This window comes from Narcine bancroftii, chromosome 2 (assembly GCF_036971445.1).
Source record: "Narcine bancroftii isolate sNarBan1 chromosome 2, sNarBan1.hap1, whole genome shotgun sequence".
In the NCBI taxonomy this organism is placed as follows: Eukaryota; Metazoa; Chordata; class Chondrichthyes; order Torpediniformes; family Narcinidae; genus Narcine; species Narcine bancroftii.
The window spans coordinates 252,474,155-252,501,241 of record NC_091470.1 but is presented as its reverse complement, the minus strand read 5'-3'; the positions used below and the strand labels follow the sequence as shown (position 1 = coordinate 252,501,241).

General features: G+C 41.3%; 1 protein-coding gene across 12 annotated transcripts in view; it reads right to left on the bottom strand.

The window, feature by feature from the left end:
- The window catches only part of ofcc1 (orofacial cleft 1 candidate 1), a 341,671-nt gene that overhangs the window by 217,749 nt on the left and 96,835 nt on the right, over window positions 1–27,087 (bottom strand). For all 12 annotated transcript variants that reach the window (XR_011352133.1, XM_069920841.1, XM_069920839.1 and 9 more), the window contains 2 exons: window positions 24,827–24,947; window positions 20,950–21,189 (listed from right to left, as the gene is read on the bottom strand). Coding sequence is in view for 11 of the 12 variants with exons in the window: in XM_069920841.1 (XP_069776942.1) it covers window positions 20,950–21,189; window positions 24,827–24,947 (361 nt within the window). In the remaining variant the exon portion in view is untranslated. The remainder of the gene's footprint in view (window positions 1–20,949; window positions 21,190–24,826; window positions 24,948–27,087) is intronic.

Genomic DNA, 27,087 nt, shown 5'->3' with positions numbered 1-27,087 from the left:
AGGCCCCTTCCCATCTGGTGACCTTCCCTCCTATTTCTGGTGAATTTTGCCTCAAATTTCATCTATGTTTGGAAGAGCTTGTGGGGAAAGTCTCCTTGACATTTCCGATTATTCTGCATTTTTCTTTGCATTCCTCCATTGTAAGTAGATGCTCTGTGCTGTCGTGTGTCTTATTCGTCTCATTTACCTTTCTGGGTAAGCCCTGGAGCTCTCTCCACACCCTCTCTGATTGCTCTGTTTAAGGGTCTGGCGTCCTCCTTCCATTGATGTCTGGCAACATAGAGGCAGCTGCAACAAATTGGAAGAGTTCCTGCGAAGATCCACCCAGGTCCAAGTTCAGCACATCCTTGCGGTTGAAGCCACATTACAACGTTGCGTGCCAGCATGTAGTCCATTTGCAATCTCCTGTGCATTGGTAGGGAGGATTTTATTTGGTTCCAACATCATATACAGCAATAGTTCAGCACAATGAAAGAGATTAAATCCACTTTTGCTAGTGTATCCCCTCCTGAGGTAGTGATCTGGTGTTCATTATGCATTATTAGTCAGCACCCGTTCTAGAATATAACTAACAGTTAAAGGCTTTTACCACACCATGAATATCATCATCAGACACCAAAAGCACACATTAAAACACAAAATAAACCTTTATAACAAGTTAATACCATGAAGTAAAGCACTGCAGTGGAATTTTACAGCAAAATGTACGTTGTCACAGGGAAGATGTTTGCTACAGGAAAAAAAATAGAACTGAAACTTACATGCCTTTACAGAGAATTGCTGGGGAATAAAATTAATACCCCATGCAGACTACAGCCCATCTATTCCTGACCCATTGCACAAACTACTGATACCTAATTCATCCAGACCAATGGTATCCAGAGTCCAAGCCTGGCCCACCCAGCTTCAGCACACAAGACATGCTTGCTTGATCCAGCCCTGTAAGCCCCTTCTCCTGTTGCTGTGAACATTTAATACTAAATTTAATTAATAACGTCCTTCTTTCTAAAGTCACAAAGGGCCTGCCCAACCCTCGCTGGAGGGCTTACATTCAAATCTGGAGATGATACTAAACTACATTTTGGTGTGGGTTGTAAGGGGCAAGAGGGACAGGTTTTAGGAGGGATCAAAAGGCCGAGAAGGAATCAAGGCAGATGAACTATAAGGTGGAACTATGCACGATCATCAAGATAACAACTCATACATATGACTGCTCCTCATTGACAACAGCTCAGACTTCAACACCATTATTCCTTCAGTGCTGGTCAACAAGCTCCAAACTCTGGGCCTGTGCACCTCTCTCTGCAACTGGATCCTTGACTTCCTCATCGTTAGATCACAGTCAGTACAAATCCGAAACATCTCCTCTTCACTGCTGATCCACACAGGCGCACCTCAAGGATACTTGCTTACCCCAATGCTCTTACTCACTCTTCACCCATGACTATATGGCTAGGCACAGTTCAAACGCTATCACTGCAAGATGATTTGAGTGGAAGAGTAAAGACCGCATATTACAATCATATGGGGCAGTGAGCGGAGCACTCCTGGAACGCTGTACCCAGATCTGGTTTCCCAAAAAAAGGATGTCCTTGTGACAGAGGGAGTGGGATGAAGGTTCACCAGATTATTTGGGTTTGACAACATGGAGAGATGAAGCAGACTGAGTGTTTACCCTCTTGAAATTGGAAGAATAAGAAGTGATCTCATTGAAGCCTTCAAACATCCAGAGACTGGGTGGGAAGATGTGTGTGCAATGTTTCCCTTGGCTAGGGGGTCTAGAATCAAGTGGATCACAAGAGATCGCCATTCAGGGTAGAGAAGAAAAGAAATGTTTTCATCCAGAGCTTAGTAAGCCTTTGAAATTCTCCCACCAGTCAAATGAGAGTACTTAAGAATGACTTTTGAATATGAAGCAAATCCAAAGGATGTGGAGTTAGTGGAGGAATGTGGAACTGGGGTTACAGATTAGTCAGAATCTCATTGCTTTGCAGAACTAACTCAAAGGACTGAATGGCTTCCTCTTATCTTTTAAATAAAATATCCAGTAATTATCACAATTCTGTTAGTGGAGGCCATACCCTAAAATAGCTATGCTTCTGAAGTTAATCAGCTGTGGAACATCATGAAAGATACCCTTTCCATCCTTTAGACTTAAAGACTTTAAAATCTGTGTTTAGGTTCAAAAGGTGAGAAAGAAGCAATACATATAGATGAGAAAGTCACTGTTACGTTCCTTCCTTTGTACTACAACTTCAGTCAGCATCAAGCATTATTTCACCAGCAGACAAAGAAGAAGAGACGTGAAAGAAAAATTTCAGTTTTCTCACCAAACTGCAGAAGTGCACGTTACAACCACCCAATAGGGGCAAAAAATATAAATTGAAGAAACAGCACAAAATTGAAATGATCGATTGTTTAGGGATCCTGCTTAAATTTGCTAAAAAAAAAGAATTATTATGTTTATTCAGTTCTCCTACAATCAGAAAAAAATTCATTAAAGCTGGATTATCGACATGACAGAAAAATCATTTAAGCTGACAAATTTCAAATATAGTTGCAAGACTGAATTAATTAAGTGCTCCATGTTTGATTGCATTAGTAGTATTACTCTGGAGCTTGTTTTCAGGATGTGGTTAAAACAATTAAAATGCTTGGGTTTAATTAAAATCTTGCTGAATTATTTCAGCATGGCACAGTGGGTCCTTATCAGAAACATAACAAAACATATGTGATGGTAAGCACAGAAGGAATGAATTCATCTTCTGGAGCAGCCACTAAAATCTCACAGCATTACATAGTTTAATCCACATTCCTGCACCTCACTGTAATGGGCTCCAGCCCTTGACCTGGATGAAACGTTCAGCTGAACTCATCACCTGAGAATGTGTCCATTTTATCTAAAAAAAATTGATGACATTATGCAGCGCTGAGGAAATCATTCAGCCCATCTTGCCATGCAAGAATTTTCAAACATTACCCTCCTGCTATTTCGGGGTTTAACAGCATAGACACAGGCCTTTTGTCCCAATTTGTCCACTTCGACCAAGTTGTCAACCAAAGCTAGTTCCATCTGCCGGCATTCAGCTCATATCCTCTAAATCATTCATATCTACACACATTATCAAAATGCCTTTTAAACATTGCAACTGTACCCATCTCTATCACATTCTTTCTGTGAAAAAATTGTCAAAGGGTCCCTTTTGAAATCTTACCCCTCTCATCTTAAATCAATGCATTTTAGTTTTAGGCTCCTTTACCAATGGAAGAAGACCACGACTATTCACCTCATTTATGCTCCTCATGGTTTTATAAATCTCCTGCATCCTAGGGAGAAAAGTTCTAGCCGATCCAACCACTCCTTAAAATTGCTGGTAATCCTTTCTACTCTCCTCCAGCTGAGTGACCAGAACTGTACACAATACTCCAAGTGTGATCTCACCAATGTCTTGTACAGTTGTAACATGACATCCCTGCTCCTCTACTCAATTTCCCATATCTCTAAATCTTTCCACTCTTTAAAAGCATACAATTAAATCTACTTCTGTTGTACATTACATTCTAGATCAAACAATCTTCTTATGTATGGCCTCTCCAATTCATTATCAAATGCCTTTGTCTTTTTTTCCATCAACTCTCTTCCCAGTTGAAATTGTTTCTCCAACACCTCTTAATTTTGAACACCATTATTAATCTTGTGCTTGCCTTTATTGCTCAAGGAGGAAAAATTCCACCATTTTCAGTCTTTCCAGGTTTCTCATATCCCCGTCCAACCCTGCAAATTTCCTTTATGTTTTGTTTATGGACTTGACAAGTCTAAGAGAAACAAAACAAGGTGCTTTGAATCAGGACCATATACTCTTTCCAGTGTTATGTAAAGGTTGAGCATAACAGTTTTGTTCTTGAACAAATGTGTCCTCAGTTGTGTGTATTACATACTTAGTTTGCATGGGTTCCTCCTTAAAAGTTACTAGAAAGCTATCCATAATGTGCAGGCTGTGTTTAACCCTTGTAATCAATGCAATTCTGTATATCACACTAAAGCCAAGGATTCCACGTGTTGTGGAGACCATAATCAAAAGCTATCTAAGATTTCCTTTGATTCTTTCTGCCACTCTGTTTTGGTTTGTCAATTTATCTCAGTACTTCTCTAAATGCATTGTTTCAATACTAGCAGCTCTTTTCTACGAAATCTGAGGAGATTCAGCATGCTGTTGAATATACATTTGAACTACTGTGGAAAGTATACTGTCCTTTTATGAGGTTGATTGCTTTCTTGAGGCAGCACCTCATGTTGTTGTTTTCAATGGATGGGAGGTGGGCGTCCATGATGGACTTGATGAGGTTGCCCTCTTGTTCCAGCCTTGTGCGTTTCTGGTCTGGTTTGGAAACTCAAGTGCTCAGAAATGTCTGATCCTGAAGAAATGGACATTGACATCACCAGCTGCCTCAACGAAGCAACAAACATCATTTAACTGCTGATTGCCCTGGACAGGTATGTCTGATGTCTGGCACTCTAGGTTCAAGACCATTTTTTTTTTCTGAACTGCTACGTGGCTCTTGAACCTCCACGAACTTGACTAACCATAATGCCTAATCATAACACTACTCTAGGAACACATTATTTTGCGACTGTAAATATTTATCTATCATTTTATATTTATTATCTTTCCCTCTTGTGCGTGTGTAGCTGCAGGATCTGTACACTGTACCGTGGTTCAGTTTGTGTGATGCCTTGACAGCACCAGCGATCGGGACCAGGGCTCAAATCCCACTCTGTCTGTAAGAAGTTTGTACGTTCTCCCCAAGTTTCCCTGGGGGCTCCAGTTTCCTCCCACCCTTCAAAACAAACCGGGGGTGCAGGTTAATGGAGTGTAAATTGGGCGGCACAGACTCGCAGGTCAGAAGGGCCTGCTGTACGTCTAAATTAAAAATTGCATTAAAATTAAAGTCTCATTGTCATCAACTGCTGCAATTTCACGACCTGAAACATGTCCTGTGGTTGATAATGTTTCCTTTTCTTCTTTGGCATTCCTCAGGATTGAGGATGGGCTCGCTTCCACTCTGCTTCCGCAGGTTCTGTACTAGCAAGGAGTTGCAGATTCGGCCATAGTTGAGCAAGGAGCTTGCTGAGGGGGTGGATTAGTGGGTAGTTTGAAAGCTCCCCTTTCTTTCACAGCTCCTGATGCATGGGCTTAAGGTCCTCAACAGCCCTCTGGCCCATGAGCTCCTCCACTACGAGAGTTCATGGGGACCAGAGATTCCCAGGAGGCCATGGAATGTTGCACTTCTTCAAGAAGGATTTGATCACATCCTTGAATCATTTCCTCAGTCCATCGAGTAACCGCTTCCAGTTGCAAAGCTTGGAACAATGTGTTCTTTCAGATGTCTGATATCAGGCTTGCCTAATAGATTGCAGAGATTAGGGCAGAAGATGGAATGCATGATGCAACGTGCTGGGTTGTAACATAACAATTACAGCACGGAAACAGGCCATTAGGCCCTTCTAGTCCGCACCGAACCAAACACCCCTTTCTAGTCCCACCTCCCTGCACAATGCCCATAACCCTCCATCTTCTTCTCATCCATATACCTGTCCAACCTTTTCTTAAATAATACAATTGACTCCGCCGCCACTGTTTCTCCCGGAAGACGATTCCACACAGCTACCACTCTCTGAGTAAAGAAGTTCCCCCTCATGTTACCTCTAAACCTCTGCCCCTTAATTCTTAACTCATGTCCTCTTGTTTTAATCTTTCCTCCTCTTAACGGAAATAGTCTATCCACATCCATTCTGATCATTGAGCACCTCTATTCTGGGGATGCCCTTTGTACCAGGGAAGCCCTGGGCATGCTGGTCTTGGAGAAGTCACTAGCCTTGCTTCGCTTGCAATTCCATTGAATTTGGGGAACTTTGCAGAACCTGTGGTATTTTTTCAGTTGATGAAAGTGCCTGCCGCAGGTAAACCAAGCCTCAAAAACATAGAGGAGAGCATGGGTTATTGCTCTTTGGTGGCAGGTCGGAGTTAGAGAGATATAGCACAGAAACCAGCCCTTTGACCCATCATGTCTTCTATAATCAACAACCATCAATTAAATCTAATCCCATTTTTGATTCTTCCCATATTTCCCTAGATCTTACCACTCACCTACACGCTGGGGGCCATGTACAAGGACCAATTAACATACCAAGATGGACGTGCTTTGGAGGTGCAAGGAAACAGGGGAAGAGGATATCCGCAGTCACATGAAATCTCAACAGGGAGAGCAACCAAGCTCACCTTTGAACCCGGGCCTGTGCCACTCTGCCACTTCAGATAATCCATTTCCCCTGATGGCCTAAAACAATGCTGGCACATTGATGGGCATTCATCTAGGCCTTCTTTTTAGATATTGGAATTGATCGATGTTTTCACTGCAAACCTCAGTTCCTGGAGTAAAGTGGGGTAGAACAGAGGTGAGTTGGAAGAATATTGTGGAGTTCAAACTGATGAGTACAGGCAAGCACAAATACTGTCTGCACGCTGTGACTCAACTACTGAGGTTTGGGTAACCTTGGATCTGGAATGCCGTCACTGCAGACTGAACAGCTGGTGGTTGCGTTTTCAGAAGAAGGCACAGCGAAGTAGAAAAAACTTTGCATGCAAATTTAATCAATCCATCAGAAAAGACAGCAGGTAGTGGAAGTGGCAAATAACCCAGAGACAAACCAAAAGTGAATGAAGCGTTCAAGTAACCCAAAGGGCAGAAAGTAATATCATTCTGACATAAATATTTCAATGCACATTTAAATATTCTTACAAAAACTACATGATTTTGTATAATTGTAAATATCTTATGGCACTACTCATGGTAAGTCAATATTCTGTGAGAAGAGGTATTATGTCAAATTGTATTATTGTGAATACTGATTTATTAACATCACATGTCTTGTATTTATGGCAGCATTTTTAGGGACCATGGCACTGTGAAAGGACTCCTGTTAATCTTGGATTGAGGATATCTGGAAAAAAATAGTCCTGAGATAGGGAAGATGACAGACAAAAGTCTCAGGAAACACAGAAGGATATTGATCCAAATTGACTACTGATTTCAAGGTTCTGCCCACTCATTTTCCCTTACTTCTTCTAAGTGTTCTCTTTTCAAGCGCATGTAAAAATATCTCCAACAATGTGATTGTATCTATGTCTATCACTTCCTCTGGAAGCAAAGTATCAACTACTCTGTGTAAAAACTAACTTTCACTCAGATCCCTTTTAAAAATCCTCCACTTATGTTAAATCTATGACCTCTGGGGTTTTTTTGGCGGCATTGCCGAAGCTACTGTCACCAGCAGCGCTGCCCCTGGTACAGATGTAGTAGAGCGGGTAGTGGAGATATAGTGCTGCTCTGCAAGTTTCTACTGCCAGACCAGATTCCGACGGCTCCATACAGTCCTTAAACGCCTGTTAGAGGAGACAACAGACTTTCTGTTAACCGCAGAGGTCTGTGCCCAACATATTGGGCAGCATACCATGAGGGGTTACAGACTCTGTAAGAGCAGCAGACCAGCACAGGGCACCAGAAACAGGGAGAACACCACCCCTACCCTGTTGAGAAGTAGAAACTTGGGAGAGATCTACAGGGGAGGTAACCACAGCAGCAAACCAGTGAGGGGCTCAGCAGCTGAAGGACCCATACAGGCTGTTGGCAACTGGCTTGTGAGAACCTGGTATTGGAACCAGGATTCGAGAAGGCGGTGAGGGCAAGAAGAGCTCCTGGAGGGCCTCGGGCATCGACAGCCTTCTGGGCGTATCGGAGATTTGGATCTGCAGCTCGGTTTGCCGATGGTTTGAACTGGAGTCTGTGGGGCTGCAGGATTGCTGGGGTTAAATCCACGAACACTCAGTGCTTCTTTCTCTTATTATTAGGAACATCAGGCAACGTTACTGGTGACTCTTTGTTTGCCTTGTGGCAGGAAAAGTTGAAGTACTGTATTTGATAGCACATTGGAACCCCCCCCCCCCACCCCCACCTCATTTTTAGTGCGAAATTTTAGGACAGGTTGCTCACTCACTGCCACCCGCCACCGCACCTTATTCAATTTTCTCAGGGGCCATGCTTGTTGAACAAAGGCTCAGTGTGGAGCCTGATCTCCGAGACCCAGTGCTGCCCTCAAAGCAAGCTATCAATCGTACTATTGACGTGTACTACAAACGTGGCTGTTGCGCTGCTGGTGGGAGCCGCCACAGTCGGTCTTCTCATGGGGGAAGAGATTAGCAGCGGCTCCAGAAAGCACAGGCCACCTGAGGAAGGTGGTCCACAAAGCTGCGGACCCGCTTCCTGGACAGCCGCAGCACCTCTGTGAGCTTCTTGAAGTTGGGTGAGTAGTTTGAGCGCTTTGTATTTCAGTGCCCAAAATGGCGGCACCAAAATGTCACCTTTGCGTCTAGAACCCGGGGTGATTTTGAAACAATTTTTTTTGGGGGGAGGGGGAGGCCCAATAAGCCAGCAAATACCATTATCATGTATATTACATTTTTTATGTATTATTACGTGACAATAAAACAAACCCATGAGCCTTTGTTCCTATTGAACCGCGACCACGAAAAAAGACTAACCATCTATACAATGCACACCTCAATTTTACACACCTCTAGCAGTTCATTCCTTACACTCCTTTGCACCAGGGAAAACCTTCTCACAAATGAAGTCCTCCTATCCAAGCATCATCCACATGAATCCTTGCTATAAAGCCTAATAAAACTATGTTGACTATTTATAAAAAAATAAGTATTTCAAAAGATTCAAATAAATTCAGACAAGTGAATTTAAAAAGTGCTGATAGTCTCCTTGAGGAGCAATGGTGAACCACATGCAGCCAGACATTGGAGAACATCTGGGAATATTTTGGGGAATTCCATGACTGCTTGCACATATCCTGAAATTACACATACACGGAGATATGGCAGTAATTACAGAAAAACTGTTTTCAGCAATGCTCGTTATCTTTGGTTGAGACACTGGATTGAATTCCTTCCTTTCTCTGGAATAATGCAAGCTTCTCCATCTACAGAATCTAAGCAGAGAGGGCACAATGACACAAAGTTTGGAGGTGTAGTGTACAGTGAGGAAGGCTTTCAAAGCTTGCAAAGGGTTCTGGATCAGCTGGGAAAATGGGCTGCAAAATGGCAGATGGAATTTAATGTGACGTGTTGTACTTTGATGTGTTGGAAGGACAAACCAAGGTAGGACATACGTGGTAAATGGTAGGGCACTGAATGCAGTTGAACTGAGAGATTTAGGAATACAGATACGCAATTCACTGAAAGTGGTGTCACAGGTAGATAGCACTGTAAAAAGAGCTTCTGGCACATTATCAAGACAAGTTTATTGTCATCCGATTGCACAAATACAGCCCGACAAAAGAACATTTTACAGGCCTCGGTGCAAAGCACGCAGACACAACCAGACATAATACATACAGACAAACAATACATATACATGACAAGTTTTCATATGTATAAATAAATACTACTTCGTCAATATGAGAGGCTTGAATGGTTAGTGTGAGCAGTTCCTTTGGTCGTTCAGCATTCTCACTTCCCACGAGAAGAAGCTGTTCTTCAGCCTGGTGGTGCTGGCTCTGATACTCCCACATCTCGTTCCTGATGGGAGCAGCTGAAAGATCTTATGTCAAAGGTGGAAAGGGTCCTCAATAATTTTGCACACCCTCTTCAGACAACGATCCTGGTAGATCACAATGATGTTGGGGGCGGGGTAGAGGGGGCGGAACACACTGCTGCTATTATGGTTGTCTGTACTGACCTCCGATCCATTTCTCTGCAGCAACTGTACCACACTGTGATGCATCCAGCTGGGATGCTCTCAATAGAACTCCTAAAGAAGGTTGACATAATAGTGGCCGGTAGCCTTGTCTGTTTCAGTCTTCACAGGAATTGCAGTCGCTGTTGCGCTTTCCTGACAAGTGAGGAGATGTTGTGTGTCCACAATGGGTCACGAGCAATATAAACTCCAAGAAATTGGTACTCTCCTGTCTCTTCATTACAGACTTGTTGATGTGTAGTAGAGGGTGGCCGTTCCATGTCCTGAAATCCATGATCATCTCATTTGCCTTGTCCACGTTGAGACTCGGGTTGTTTCTCTCACATCATACCACGAGATTTTCCATCTCTTCTCTGTAGTGTGAATCATCGTTGTTGCTGATGAGGTCAACTACCGTTGCAAACTTGATGACATCTTTGGAGCTAGATCTAGCGATGCAGTCGCGGGTCAGTAGCATGAGCAAGAGCGGGCTGAGCACACAGCCCTGAGGTGAGTCAGTGCCCAGTGAAACAGTGCTCTAAGCCCTGTCACCAACTCAAACAGACTGTAGTCTTTCCGTTATGAAGTTCAGGAAATACAGAGAGGGTTGCGGTGTCCCAGCAAGGACTGGTTCTCCATCAGCTTCAGGGGAATGATTGTACTGAACGGCGAGCTGAAATCAATGAACAGCAACCTGGTGTACGAGGCATCGTTCTCCAGGTGGGTCAGGACAGAGTGAAGGGACAAGGCTATAGCATCACCTGAGTAACGGTTTCTTCTATCGGCAAATTGAAATGGGTCAAACCACTCTAGTAGCTGTACTTTAATGCATTTCATCATCAGACACAGGAAGCATTTCATGATGGTCGAGGTCAGTGGCACAGGGCGATAGTCATTGGGGCCTATGGTTGTGACCCTCTGGGGTTCTGGATGACTGTGGCTGTCTTGAATCCTGCGGGAACGATGGACTGCTGCAATGAGTTGTTGAAAATGTCCGAAAAGACTTTAGTCAATTGGTCTGTGCAGTCCTTCAGTATGCGACCCGCTATATTTTCTGGTCCTGCCGCCTTATGTGGATTCACCTTGGATAGGGTTTTCCTCACCTCGGCCTTGGCTATTTTTTTTAAATCTTACATTTAAATTTTACTTTTTAAAAATTTTAAATATAGACATACAACACGGTATGGCCCACGAGATCTTGCTGCTAAATTTACACCCAATCGACCTACACCCCTGGAGAAAGCCTGAACCCCCAAGAAAAGCCCACACAGGCACGAGAAGAACATACAATTTCCTTCCAGGCAGCACAGAATTTGAATCCTTGTCCCAAATGCATGTGTTGCACGAACCGCTTCGCTAACCGTGCCACCAATGCAGGGGCCCTATTCATCAGAGGGACACAGAGCTTTCTTCAGCATCATCTTGTTCTTCTCATCAAACCACACATGTTCAGTTTGAAGGGCGATGTCATTGTCCTTAACTTGCAAGGTTGACTTGTGATTTGTTATCGTCTTGCATCTGAACTGGAGGGGGACAAATATCCTTGCGGGAAGGTTTGCTAGTCCTGCTCCGGTGGGTTTAAACTAGATTTGGAGGAGGTGGGAAAGAAGAGTGACAGAGCAGATAGAGGAGTGGAAGAGGGAAAAGATACTGTTAAAATTGCATGCACCACTAGAAGTCAATGGGTTGAATGTGGTGGAAATGTTCTCAGGTGCATCTATTTCAATGGAAAGGCAGATGAGCTGAGATCGTGGATTGGCAAGTGGAATTATGACATTGTGCCCATTATTGAAACTTGGTTGCAGGAGGGGCAGGACCGGTGGCTCAATGTTTCGGTCTTCAGTTGATTTAGATGGGATAGAATGGGGGGATGAAAGAGGAAGGGGTGGCATTGCTCATCAGGAAAAATATCACAGCTGTGCTCAGGCAGGACAGACCAGAGGGCTTGTCTACTGAGCTTAGATGGGTGGAGCTGAGGAACGGCAAAAGTATGACCACACTGAGGGGTTGCATCAGAAAGGCAAAAAGAAGATTTGAAGTTGCTTTGGCAGACGACATGAATGATAATCCTAAGTGTTTCTACAAATATATTAAGAGCAAAAGAATAGTAAGGGACAAAATTGGTTCCATTGAAGATCAGAGTGGTCGGCTTTGTTTGGAGTCATAAGAGATGGGAGAGGTTGTAGTGGCTCACGGAGGCTTTAATAAAATTTGCTCGGGAGGTTCCAAGCGACATCATACCGACACAATGCGATGATGTGAGGGTTTTAAAAAGCTGCGCGTGACTGAGTAACGACTTTTACTGAACTTTGACCTGACTACATCTGATCATTTTCTCGTTCTTCATTTTGCACTGTGATATAGTATTCACTCAGGAAAAGGGCCCAGAGTCGTGGGAAGTCAAAATAAACAAGCAGTGATGTCATGGAACCCATACAGATTAAAGAGGAGGTAGTACTTACTGTCTTAAAGCAAATAAAGGTGGATACATCCCCAGGTCCTGACAAGATATTTCTTAAGTCCTCGAGGGTGGCTAGTGTAGAAATTGCAGCAGATCTGGCAGAAATATTTAAAATGTCCTGAGCCACGGTTGTGGTGCCAGAGAATTGAAGAGTTGCTCATATTGTTCCATTGTTTAAAAAAAGGCTCCAAATGTAACCCTGGAAATTATAGGCTAGAGATTCTCAACCTTCCCTTCCCACTCACATACCACCTTAAGCAATCGCTTATTAATCACAGAGCACTTATGGCATCGGGATTACTTAAAGTGGTATAAGAGTGGAAAGAAAAGGGTTGAGAACCACTGATTTTTTGAGGAGGTTACCAGGAAAGTTGATGAAGGAAAGTCTGTGGATGTTGTCTACATAAACTTTAGTAAGGCCTTCGACAAGGTCCCTCATGGGAGGTTAGTCTGGAAGGCTCAGACGCTCAGTATTCATGGTGAAGTAGTGAACTGAAATCGACAATGGCTGGAGGGGAAGAGCCAGAGAGTAGTGGCGGATGACTGCTTCTCAGACTGGAGGTCTGGGACTAGCCTCAGGGATCAGTGCTGGGTCTATTATTGATTGTCATCTATATCAATGATCTGGATGGTAAATTGGATCAGCAAGTTTGCAAATGTCAATAAGATTGGAGGTGTTGTAGACAGCAAAGAAGGTTTTCAAAGCTTGCAGAGGGTTCTGAACCAGCTGGAAAAATGGGTCAGAGAAAGGCAGATGGAATTTAATGCAGACAAGTGTGAGGTGTTGCATTTTAGAAGGACAAACGAAGGTAGGGCATACACAGTAAATGGTAGAGCACTGAGGAGTGCAAAGGAACAAAGGGATCTGGGAATACAGATACATAATTCCCTGAAAGTGGTATTGCAGGTGGACAGGGTTGCAAAGAGAGCTTATCGCATATTGGCCTTCACAAATCAAAGTATTAAGTATAGGAGTTAGGATAATATGTTAAAGTTGTACAAGACATTGGTGAGGCCAAATTTGGAGTATTGTGCGCAGTTTTGGTCACCTAACTACAGGAAAGATATCAATAAGACAGAAAGAGTTCAGAGAAGATTATCAACAATGTTAATCGAACTTCAGGAACTGAGTTACAGAGAAAGGTTAAACAGGTTAGAATTATATTCCCTGGAGTGTAGAAGAATGAGGTGAGATTTGATAGGGGTATTTAACATTATGAGGGGGTTAGACAGAGTTAATGTAGATAGGCTTTTTCCACTGAGAGAAGGTGAGATACAAACCAGAGGACATGGATTGAGGGTGAAAGCGGAACAGTTTAAGGGGAACTTCTTTACACAGTGTGGTCGGGTGTGAAATGAGCTTTTAGCTGAAGTTGTGAATGCAGGCTCAACTTTAACATTCAAGAGGACTGGGTGCAGGTCAATGGGACTAGGCGAAAAAAATGGATCTGCAAAGAGGCCTGTTTCTGTGTAGTAATGTTCTTTAATGGAGAAAACAAGCAGGGCTCTCATTCAATATCCTTCTAAAATTCAGAACTTTTGCCAGAGCAACGCTCATTCAATTCAATAGTGACGTGGGAGCCTATATATACACAGCAAAAGCTAAGGAGAAAAGGCAGAAAGAAGTCTTTTTCAGAGGAAGGAAGAACAGAGGAACAGCTCCCATTGAGCTGCTCCTTCAAAGTGTGGCAAAGGTAAAATGGACTGACTGGCCTTTGTTTTATTCTACAATTCTGTGAAATAACAGCATGTTAAGGTGACAAATTAGAAAGAAGGAAGTGAAACATGAAAGTCTGCAATCACCATCAGTGCAGTAAAAACAGAGATGCTGGAGGAACTCAACCAGTCTCTCAGTGTCTTCTCAAGGTGTGAGTTAAAAATAAAAACCACTCGCTGTGACTAAAGTTGTACAACATCACAACAGTATAAAAAATATAATTGGATACATCTCACTCTCGCTGAAATGGATAAAATAATAATCTGTAATGCATGCAAAATTAATTCAAAATACACAATTGCATAAAATTTAGCATCAGCGGTGAAATTCACCATTCTTGGTGAGGCTGAACTAATTTCAGAATGATTTAGTATGTACAATCCTACGCATATTTTCTATGGTTCATGCAGAAGGTTCCAGTAATTTTATTTTAGAAATATTTGTGTGGTAATTCCCTGCTTCCAACTAAAACTATTTTCTTACTCATTTAAATTTTAATTTAAACATAGAGCACGGTGACAGGCCCTTCGCACGCCACCCAATTACACACAATTGACCTACAATCCCCATAAGTTTTGAAGGATGGAGGAAACCGGAACGCCCGGAGGTAACCCACACAGACGGGGAGATCATACAAACCCCTTACAGACAGCGCTGGATTCAAACCTGCGTCGTTAGCACTGTAACAACGTTACACTACCTGTCCCACCCTCATTTATAGAGTGATCTTTGTTGAAGCTGCCAAAATCACCCCAGGTTAGCAAGCAGTGAGATTTTACCTCCTCAAGCAGAAGTATGATGGTGCTCGTGGAGCTTCACCTGCTTGAAAGTGTTGAGCTTGGAAAAAATCTCCTTTCAAATGTATTGATGGCACTTCATCAAACTGGCGTGCCTCAGGGATTTGTGTTGGGACCATTATTGTTTGTTATCTATATAAATGATCTAGATGATAATGTGGTGAATTGGATCAGCAAGTTTGCTGATGTCACAAAGATAGAAGGCATTGTGGGCTGTGAGGAAGATTTTTAAAGCTTGCAGAGGGATGTGGACCAGCTGGGAAATTGGGACAGTAAATGGCTGATGGAATTTAATCAAGATAAATGTGAGATGTGGCACTTTGGAAGAATGGATCAGGGTAGGACTTGCACAGTAAATGCTAGGCCATTGAGGAGTGCAGAGGAACAAACAGAATACACGTACATTGATCCCTGAAGATGGCATCACATGTGGTCGGGGTTGTAAAGAAAGCTTCTGGCATCTTAGCCTTTATAAATCAAAGTATTGAGTATTGAAGTTGGAATGTTACATTGAAGTTATTCAAGTCATTGATGAGACCACACCAATGGCTAGCAGCAGGAAAGATATGATTAAGATTGAAAGAGTGCGGAGAAGATTTACTGAGATGTCGCCTGGTCTTCAGGATTTGAGTTACCGAGAAAGATTAAATAGGTTAGGACTATACTGCTTGGAATTAAGAAGAATAAGGGGAGACTTGATAGAGGTTTTTAAGATTATGAGGGGTATAAGCAGAACAGATGCGAGTAGGATGTTTCCACTTAGATTGGGGAAGATAAATATGACAGGTCATAGCTTTGGGCTGAAAGGGGAGAGGTTCAAGGGGAAAGTTTTTCACTCAGAGAGTAATAGGAGCGTGGAATGAGCTGCCTTCTGATGTAGTGAATGCAGATTCTATCTTGATTTTTAAAAATAAATTGGAAAAATACATGGATAAGAGAGGTCTGGAGGGTGAAGGAACAAGTGGGAGGGGAAAGTTGAGAATCACTGCTCTAGACCCAGTTGTTACTGAAATATTTGCTTGAGAAAAATTGTCATTGGCCCATTTCCTTTGGAGTTATGAAACCGTGCACATAACAAGTCAATTAGGTACAATTAAAACAATGGTTTTCAAACATTTTCTTTCCATCTTAAGCAATCCCTTACTAATCACAGAGCACCTATGGCATAGGGAACACTTAAAGTGATATGTGAGTGGAAATAAAAAGGTTGAGGACCACTGCTCTAAACCCATCATCCCAGGAATCAATCTGGTGACCCTCTGTTGTCCTCTCTTTGTTGTAGGTTTATTCATGCCTGAATTATAAGACTAAATATCCTGGAATTGGCCATCTGGAGTAAACAAAAATAAATCTCTATTTCCACAAAAGAAATATTCGCTATCATATGACATCCTTAGCATGGTACCAAGTTCAAGTTTTTCTTTCATATGATTGCACTTATACAGCCCAATGAAACAACACCTCTCTAGACCATGGTGCACACATAACAACACAATACACAGTACATAATGATCACATAAATAATCAAATAAATAAATATAATTATTTGGGATGATTTACACAGTTGCAAGATACTGTTCATCAATCTCACAACCTACAGGAAGAAGCTATTCCACAGCCTGGCACTCCTGATTTTGATGCTCCTATACCTCCCTCTCCATGGTAGTGAATTAAAGATACTGTGCACTGGATGGAAAGGGTCTTCTCTAATTCCTTGAGTCTTAATTAGAAAGCACTCCCTGTAAATGTTGTTAATTGAGGGAAGGGAAAACACTAGCGATGCCCTTGGCTGTTTTAATGATTCTCTGTTTTAAAAAAAAACCTTCCGGCCTGATGCTTTGCAGCTACCATAAAACACAATGATCCAGTCAGACAGGGCACTCTCAGATGTGCTCCTGTATAAAGGTTTTCAAGATGAGGGCTGGTTCCCTTGCCCTCCTCAGCCTCCTTAAGAAATATAGGTGCTGCTGCACCTTCCTGACTAATGAGGTGGTGGTGAGTCCAGGATAGGTCGTCCTTTATATGCACGCAAGGAAACTTTGTATTCTCCACTCTCCCCGTGTTGGAATCGTTGATGTATAGAAGAGAATGGCTGAATATCCTCCTCCTAAAGTCCATAATCATCTCCTTTATCTTTTCCACATTGAGACTCAGGTTGTTGTTCTCTCTCCATTTTACAAGCCCTTCAATCTTCTTTCTGTATTGCAACTTATCATGGTTGCTGCTAAGGCCAAGTACAATTGTATCATCCTCAAATTTGATAGCATCGGAGTAATGTATTTCAATGACACGAAAATCCATCAAAGACAGAACCAGATTTTACCCAATCGAACAGTGGCATAGCTGCACACCCATCCGCCTCATCTGAAGGGATCTGTTTGGTCTTCACCCTATCACAGATATTCCCTCTCTTCGCTCTACCTTCTCTCTCTCTGAAGCATGCCCGTTTTTTCATCTTGTCTATTCAGTTTAAAGAGTTGAAACGTGCCTCTTTTTCCCACTCCCCCACCCGATGCTTCATGACCTGCTAAACGTTTCCAGCATCGTCTTTTATAATTGGGGTCTTCCATCTATCCCCTCATATGTTCCTTCATTTAGAGGAAAACAGCTCCAGTAATCTGGAAAACTTAATGATTCATCTGGCTCACCAGGAGATATTTGCTGCCTTCCCTTTTCATTCACAATGATCGTACCTCGCACATCATTTTCCCAGTCAAGGGGGCCCAGATCCCATGCTCCCTTTCCATTTATCAGAGCTCTGGCTCTCGTGGTCCTTTTAAACCTACCTGGTCTACTGAAAAATGTATTATAATACTGTGCAACATCTAATCATCAATTTGAAATTCATTACATTAGTAATAAAAACAACATCCAGAAAATTTAATGGGCCAGCAATACAAAATTTCCCAGCATTCCAGATTATGACTCTTGACAAAGTTCAGATTTATTGTTCAAGTATAACTAAATGTAATGAATAATGTGCAAAGTAATAGGTCCTTAAATGTCTCTCCGACTGAGTTTGTTCTTTTGTCTGATTGTCAAGGGGTAGCAACTGTTCCTGAACCTGGTGGTATGAGCTGACGTGGTTTCTTCACAATGATATTAGTACGTTGGCTCCAGGGAAATTCCTCCGAGGTAGTGACTCCCAGGAATTTAATTTTACACTGAGCCAAGAAGTTTTTTTTTAATTTTTAATTTTTTATTTTTCACACCATAAATCACATTAGCCATGATATACACTTTTTCTTTTTCACACATATACAGTGAATTTTCTCCCCCCCCCCTCCCTCCTCCCAAGCCACCCCCCACCCCCCCCCCCCCAAGTTAATGAAGTAGATGACTGAAAATTTAATCTAAGAGGAGAGAGTAATGGTGAGTCTTAAAGGAGCAGAAAGAGGAAAGGGGACAAAAAGTTTTGGGGGAAAATCTGAAAGTATTGCCAAAAACATTGTAGTGGTCAAATTCCAGGATTAACAAGAAGCTGGAATTAGAGGAGGGCAGAGATCCTGGGGGTGGCTGAGGTCACAGAAGTTTTGAAACCAGGTTGAGAACTTTTTTTTAAAAAAGGCTGAGGCATTGCTGATGCAGGATTCAATGTAGGACAACAAGATCAGAGGTGATTGGTGAGTGGGAACTTTGTACCAAGTAGAGGGCCCAATCACACAGAGCAGTAAAGGGCAAAATTAACTAAAATCTAAAATGCAAAAATGAACAATTTATCATAATAGTTTTACAGGAAAGTCTACAGATGCTGTGATTGTAGTGCAGCGTACAAAAGTGCTGAGAAACTCAGCAAGTCATGCAGCATCTATAGGAAGCAAAGGTTAACCAACGTTTAAGGCCTGAATCCTTCACCAAGGTATCAGCAATAACCAGGTATGCACCTGAACAAAAAGGTGGTTGGAGGAGAGGAGGGAGGAAGGAGCAAGGGGAGGAGTATAGGCAAAGAGTAAAGGGGTATAGGATAGAAGGAGAAAAACTCAGCAAAAGGGATTGGAGTATCACTCTGAATGGAGAGGGAAAGGAAAGGTGAGGGAGCTGGAAGAGAGAGGGATAGTGAAAAATAGAGACACTTGGGAGAGGGATTTAGCAGAAACTGTAGGTCCATATTAATGGCATCTGCTTGGAGTGAATGTTATACCACTTTTGAAAATAGATGTAGGCAAAAACTGGATGACTAAACATCAGATGGCTTAATGCCTGTAGTTGTGAAAATGACATTAGTACGTTGGCTGCAGGAAATGTTATCATTAAGGAATGAATAGTGAGGAATCTGGATAGAAATTGCTCCATCGGGCTGACACAGTTTGGCTGGTCATGGAAAGTCAGGTCACGTTTAACAAATTTTTAGGATAAAATGAATGAAGTGGATAAAGGAGAACAGGTGGTTATTATGTACTTGAATTTTCAAAAGGCATTCAGTCAGGTTCCATGTAAAAGACATCCATAAGATAAGGATGCATGGTGTCGGGGGCAATATATTAGTGCGAATCAAGGATTGACTAACCCACAGAATGGAGAGTGTTAGGATAAATGGGTGTTCTTCTGGTTGGCAATCAGTGTGGGCAGTATGTCGCAGGGGTCAGGACTGGGCCTGTAACTGTTCATGATATACATTTATAATTTGGAAGAGGGGATGGAGCGTAGTGTATCTAAGTTTGCTGACAACACTAAATTGAGTGGAAAAGCCAAATGTGTAGAGAATGTGGAGAGCCTGCAGAGAGATTATAGAGAGGTTAAATGAGTGGGGAAAGGTCTGACAGATTGAGTACAATGTTGGTATATGCAAAATCATCCACTTTGGAAGAAATAAATAAATTTGATTATTATTTAAATGGTGAAAGATTGCAGCATGCTGTTGTGCAGAGCAACATGGGAGTGCTTGTACATGAACTGCAAAAGGTTGGTTACTGGTGCAACAGGTAATCAAGGTGGCAAATGGAATGTTAGCCATTATTGCCAGCCCTGTCAGTTCTACTTACATTCCATAAACAAAAAGCAGTCACTCTATTTAAGACAAACCATGGTTCACAAGCATAGCAAAAGGTGGGGGGGGGGTTGGTGATATGGTTCATGTCAATAAATGGAGAAAACCTGCACAAAATCTGCAAGATAAACTTTTGATCATATGATTTGTTCTTGCAATGTGCAGTACTTTTATTTGATCACTTTTTTTTTTAAATCACTTTTCCACCATTGACATGGAAACAGTAAAACAGTCAAGAGCAGGTTTCTAGAAATATATCGCTCTCTACACAGTCCAGTCATAGCACTAACTATTCAAACTGGATCTCAGGAACAAAATGCAGTACAATGCTATGACTACAGTATATAATGCTTTTAGCATTGCTGACTGGTGATCAATTTCTTTCCCTGCAATTACAGCAAAACCAATGTGCTTCTTCAGAGCACTTTTGGCTTGGTCAATCCTTCTTCACCAGCATTCTCCACGGTCCAGTGAAATGCTCAACTTTATCTATCTGGCACACGATTCAGCCAGACTTGTGTGCAGTTCCAACTACTCAATCCAGGTTGAGGGGTATTAGAAACATGAGCAAGTTACAACTCCAATATTCACCATGCAATATTTGACTTTTTTTTTTATAATCATGCAACTTACTTTATTTAGCCAAACATAATAGACCATTTGGCCCACCATTCCTATCTACCTTTCAATGAAACCATGTTTTTCAGATTTCGCCATGACATAAGAGGCTATTAGTCCTATTAAGTCCTTGCTGAGCTCCCAGAGTATTTGTATCAGTTGGATTTCCCTACCAGTTACCCTGCAACTTATTTGCTCAACCAACCCAGTTTTTTCTGATACCTATCTATGTACAAATTACAGCAGTTGATTAACCTACCAACATATCGCTGGGATGTGAAAGAAAATCAGAGCCCCCAAGCGAACTATCGTCACAGGGGAGAACATGCAGATTCCACAAAGACAACATCTCAAGTTCAGGATTGAGCCTGGAGCTGTGCAGGAACACCAAATGCTGTGCCACTGCTGGCTGATCTTTTACCTCCACTTTACTTGCTCAAATTCATTTACAATGATTCACTTAATATCCAAAAAAAATCTCTTGATTTCTGTCTTGGGTGCATAGGATACCACTAGCAAAGAGTTTTCCAATCAAATAAACAGTTTTTAGTAAAACATTACTTACCACAGCAAGACTTTGGTTGAAATTTAGTTCAACATCATAGAAGTTACCGTCATGATAGACTGGTTGAGTTGTCCCTGCAGAGTCTTGACCCTTCAAATTAGACCAGCGCAAAGGAAAGACCCCAAGCCGGCTGTGCAGGGAAACTTTGACGATGTACTTTCCGTTGGGCAATTTGTTCTTCACACCCCGAAGGCACTTCAATTGGATTTGAATCGATTGAGGAGTCCCTGCCCATTCGACCTAATAAAACACTTTGCATAAATACAATGCTACAGCACAGAACATACAATGTGGCACAATTTTCAGAAATACAAAACACTTTGATCTAAAATCCCTCTCTATTATTCTTGAGGATCAGGGAATTTTAGCTATGAGGAAATTTTGACAAGCGGGTAGATAAAGAGTAAATCAGATCAGTCTAAATAAGTACAATGGTTGGCCTATTTCTGTGCAATAGTTCTCTGTGACTGAGTTTATTTCCTTAGAAGGTGAAGGTGAAATTTAATTAAAATGCACAATGTTGTGGGGGTCTCAAAGGGGAGAGAAAATATCCATTTCTCTTGGCACAAAAGTTTCACGGGCAGTAAGGCTGCTGAACGATTGATGAACTGCTTGTACAAACCCTCTTTGACTCAATATTTATTTAACAATATTTATTTTAATATCTGTCTATAAGTACACTGCATACATATGCATACATATTGTTTGTCTGTATATGTGTTATGTCTGTATGTGTGTTTACATTGTGCTACATCGAGGACCGAAGAACACTGTTTTGTCGGATTGTACTTGTTCAATCAAATGATAAGTAAATTTGAAACCAGAACAGACAAAAGGAGGTGGCGAAGGGAAGAGTTGGGAAATCATTTCACCCAGAATGTCCATCCCCATTTTGAGTGCTAGGATAAAGATAAAGCAGCTTAAGATGTTTGGGTCAAAGTCCTTATTATTTAAAAGGTGAAAAATTGCAATTATGCTGTTGTGCAGAGAGAGCTGGGAGTGCATAACTATGAATCGCAAAAGCTTAGTTTGCAGATACCACAGGTAATCAAGACGACAAATGGGGCATTGGTCTTCATTGCTAGTGGGATTGAATTTAAGAGCAGTGAGGCTTTGCTGCAACTCTGCAGGGTACTGGTGAGGCTGCACCTAGAGTATTGTGTTGAATTATTGTCTCCTTACTTGAGGAAAGATACACTGGCTTTTCAGGTGGTGCAGAGGAGGTTCACAGGTTGATTTTGGAAATGAGGGAATTAACTCATGAGGAGGGATTGAACAGCCTGGAATTGAACTGATCGGAGGTATTTTTTAAATGAAGGGAAATCTTGTAGGAACATAAAATTATGAAAAGAATAGACGCGATAAAAAAGCAGATGGGGTCGTTTCCATTGCCAGATGAACGAGGACCAAGGGGGGAGCCTCAAAATTCGCGGAGTAGATTTAAGACAGTGATAAAGGAGGAACTGCTTCTCCCAGAAAGTTAGCAAATCTGTCGAGGTCTCTGCCCAAGGAAGCAGTTTGAGGCAGCTCATTAAATGTATTTAAGTTATAAATGGGGAACTAAGGCAAAATCCAGAGTCGGATCAGCCACGATCTTTAATAAACGGCAGAGCAGGCTCAACAGGCCAGATCCCTCCTGCTCCCAATTCTATGTTCTAAGCCTCAAGAAATCCATCAGCGATGCTCTGGACCGGGATGATTGGTCCCTGACAACCATAACTGAAGGGCCCACTTCCAATACTGTAAAACTGTTGTGACGTAGGTGAAAAATAAAATGAAGGTTTACCAGAGGGTTTTTTTGTGGGTTTTTTAATATAAAGGCTACCCTCTTATGCTGATATAACATCAGCCAGTGGAAAATATGATTCTGGTAAGATCCTGGCTTTAGGTGCTCTCTGTGTGGAGTTTACATGCTTTCCCTCTGACTGCTTGGGTTTCCTGTGTGCTTCTTTTCTCACCTAGAAGATATTCTGTCCTTCCTATATCCTTTTGTTGCCTGCTGTGCTTCATGTTTTCACCAGTTGATATTACATTCAGCTGAAACAGTGTGGTAATTGGTAACTACTGCTACTACTTCTGATCGCAAGGAGAATGCCATTATTATATCTGTGTGTGATAATGTCACTTGATTTGTATAAACGGCAAACTTCACAGCTACTTCAGGGTCTCATTTACTCTGTTTGTAAGAGGACTGGTTAGTTCTCCTGTCCACCACCCACCTGTCATACTGACTCAGTTTCCCTTTCTCCAAACGTAGAGATTGGCCTTCAGAGCATTTCCTACCACTCTGCATTTCACAGCTTTTACACGTTCATTCCTTTGTATTCTTTCCCACATCTCTCATTAAACCATCAAATATAATGGCTTTATCAAAAGCTGATCACCATGGTAACCCAGGTCTCATTCTTTTTGTCCCATCAATGCCTGTCCTGTGGTCTGTCTCTGCAACACAGGCCTACTTTGTTTCAACCCACTGTCAAGTTCTATTGAAGGATTTCAACCTGAAGCATTAAGTTTGTTTCTCTTGCTACAGATGCTATCTGACCTGCTGAGTGCTTTCTTTAGCATTTTATGGGTTTTTTAAAAAAAACACAAGACACTCAGCTGGCAACAGCACCAAGAGGAACATAAGAGAATAGGGGTAGGAATAGGCCACTCAGAGTTGCCTCGCCAATTCAATATGATTATGGCAGATCTGTCCCAGACCTCAGTCTCTTCTGTGCCAGTTCCCCATGGCCATCAATTCCCTGATCTTTGAAAAATATATCCACTTTCTTCACAAATATGCTCAGAGATCTGGCTTCCACAGCCCTCTTGAGTAGAGAGCCCAAGAGACTATTTAAATATGTTACACGCACTTTTACTCTCCAGAATAAAAATAGCCTTCATGGCATATGTGTTTCTAAATCTGCTCCAGAATTCTTCCTTCAAATATTACGTGAGAACATTGTCTTACTGTGTAATCACTTCCGTCTCAGATTTCATGGGCAAATTGTAGGATGTGTGTCTCCAAACACGAGTTTGAATTTTATGCAGCATTGCTTCACACGTTTAAAGGTTACAAATTGTAAATTTCAGCAAAGAAATTGTCTGCAACTTCCAGATCCTTTTGTACCCTTGAATCTCATTTTTAAAGCACGAAGCGACATGTCAATTGCCTTCATTCTAATTGCAAAATTTTAATTAACGAAGGAAAAAAATCTAAATTTTATATTTTGCTTGCTGAAACCCAAAATTAACATTATATGAAAAATGGAGGTAATCTTTATTTAAAACCTCTAGGCAGGATTACTGGTGCTGGCAGTCTAAGGATATTAAACACATTCTAAATTAAACACCCCCAACAAATTTTGTGTGGAAATATATTTGGATAATTTTGCATGCCAAACATGACATTTTATATTATTTCTCCCCCTCCTCCCTCCCTCACTCACAGCATCCTCCCAACACCCACCTTCATCCTAAGTTCAGAATTATATAAATGAAGATCTTGTCTTTCACCAATGGAATTGCTCTGCATGGCAAGATTGCCATTGCTTCCCTGGATGTTTCAAGACAGGAAGCCATAAAAAATATCTTTATCTCTCTGAAACACAGCAATTTGGAAGATTATCGAATAGTGACTGGGGGGCAGAAATGCCAGTCTGAGGAATTATACCACAATCTCTCTTGCATTTACAACCTTCCTCAAAGCAAGCTGTCACCCTGGTAGGAAAGGTTGATGGAGGATTCATTACATCTCCAGGCGCGTCTCATTTGCAAGGCAACAGATATTTTCCTCATTTGCAGAAAGGTTTCACTCGACCCAGCCCTGGTGATGCACTAAGGAAAAGGGATGTCTTAAAGCTACAGATGAGATTTGATGCTCTTCTCTTACCTTCCAGCGACGAAGGCCTTGCACGCCACTGCAGTGGTGTCTGACCTCAGTCAGGTCACCGTACAAAGTCACTACTTCACCCCTGCGTCTTTCAAGAGCCTTTACTAACTCGTTTTCTGAACTGCAATATAACAATTATTCTATATTGAATCCATAACTGCTATAAACTAAATTTGCATTACTATTTATTGGACTAATATTATGGAGTAATAATTAAATTGTTTTTAATCCAATAAATACATCAATACATTAATTTTTTTTTAACTTTTCTAATTCACCATATTAATGCATAATCATTTTCTTTAAAAATGTTAACCCAAAATGCTGTGTAGATATATAATGCAACCAAAGTGTGCACAGCAAGACCCCACCAAAGCCTCCCAGGTTAATCATTAGTCAGTCTGTTTCAACAGCTTGGATGGAACTAAAAAACCTCTGAGTTCTCTTGTACTAATAATACTTTCCACTTAAATTAACTATCAGCAATTTTGCTTCATCATTTGTCTCAATAAAACTTTATTCTAGTTAACAGTGTTCACCATCCTAACTTTGTAAACGAATAGCATCTTCAGGCTCTCTCGGCATGCATGCATTAATACAGAAACGAAGTTTACTGTCAGTGACTTAGCAATCAAGGTAAGAACTTGAACTCAGAAGAAGCTGAACTATTCATAACTCAGTCTTGCTACGTACTGTGAAAATTAACTACCAGATGAAACCCTCTCTAACCCTTTCACTTCATTTTGTGACAGTACATTGTAATTCCCACAGATTAATATTTAAAAAGAGTTTTTAAATAAATAACCTCAATTTTTATCTGAATCCATCTGAATACTCCAATCATTGTTTAACACCTTAAATATTACAAAAAAAATACCAATTTAACACAACTTTCTTTCTGCTTCCTGGTTTCTGGGGTTTACACAAATTATTTAAAGTGATACACGGTCCTATTAGTTTAGCTGGGTGCTAAGGATCTGCTGGCTGAGGCTTGACAAAAGCATCCAGTAAAGAGGAAGCTCTAGTTGTAGATGTCACAAGCTTTTTGAGAGTAGTTTTCTTCAAGCTATGAAATTACTATGAATTTAAAATTCAGGGCCAACCTGTTCAAAAACTAAAAGAAAATTGAACCAACTGAGACAGGAATTTTGCTGGCAATTATTTCAATGAAAGAAATGTAATGAAGAATGTTCCTGGAATAAGGGAAGTCCAGAGAACAAGGGATTACAGTCTAAGGAGAAAGGGTGAGTCACTTGCGACTGAGAGGAGGAGAAACTTATCAGAGTTGTGATTCTTGTGGGACACCTGGCCACAGAAAGGTCTTGAAGGAAGTTCACGAGAACTTATGGTGCTGGATGGCTAAAAGGGTCAAGCGAATTGAAGAGGAAGCAAAAATAGGGTATTGAAGTCTTATGGTCAGCCACAATCATATTGAAGAGTAATGGAGTCTCGAAGGGCCAAATGGCCTACTCATACCTATATTCCATAATTCTATGATTCATTAACTGCAATAATTAAAAAAAAATAAAATTACAAAACAATTTCAAACTTCATGAAGGTTTCATCATGCAAATATAAAGACTTCTTTTAGAAAGAAAACATACAATTTTAATAACTTAATAACCCAATTATAAGGACAATCATGAGACTGCAGGCAGAGAACAGAAAATGTGAGGGGCCAAATTTCTACCTTTTCCAATATGCTAATCTTTTCTCTTTACTAAAACAACAAATTATTTGGGGGGAAATTGGCTTTGGGATTGGCAAGGCAAGAAGTGGTGCAAGTTGCAAGTAGTTTCCAATCACAGTAACTGGACAAAAAGTGAGTGGGTTCTACCATGACCGGGGAGAGAAGGATGTCCAACCGTGTTTCACCTAAGCAATTATCAAACAAAATTCAATGCCACTCCACATTGTGGCTCTAGGTCAAAAAGTTACTCAAGGAGAAAGAAAGAGCATCTTAAAGTTGTGCGCAGAATTGAGTGGATTCAAATTCCAGATTTGAGATCTACTGCTACCAAAGCAGCAATGATTAATTAGAACAACAATCCTGAATTAGAGGAGCAGAAATTCTTCAGCATTTGAGACAGTAAAGATAGGAAGGGTTGAAACATGAATACCAGGCTAACATTTTACATTTAAGATATGGTAAAAATCCATTATCTGGAACTCATGCAAACAGTAGCCATAAGCAAATGGTAAAATAAAATAATTGCAGAATATAAACCTGTAAAAAATACAGGTTTAAAATTGCCACGCCT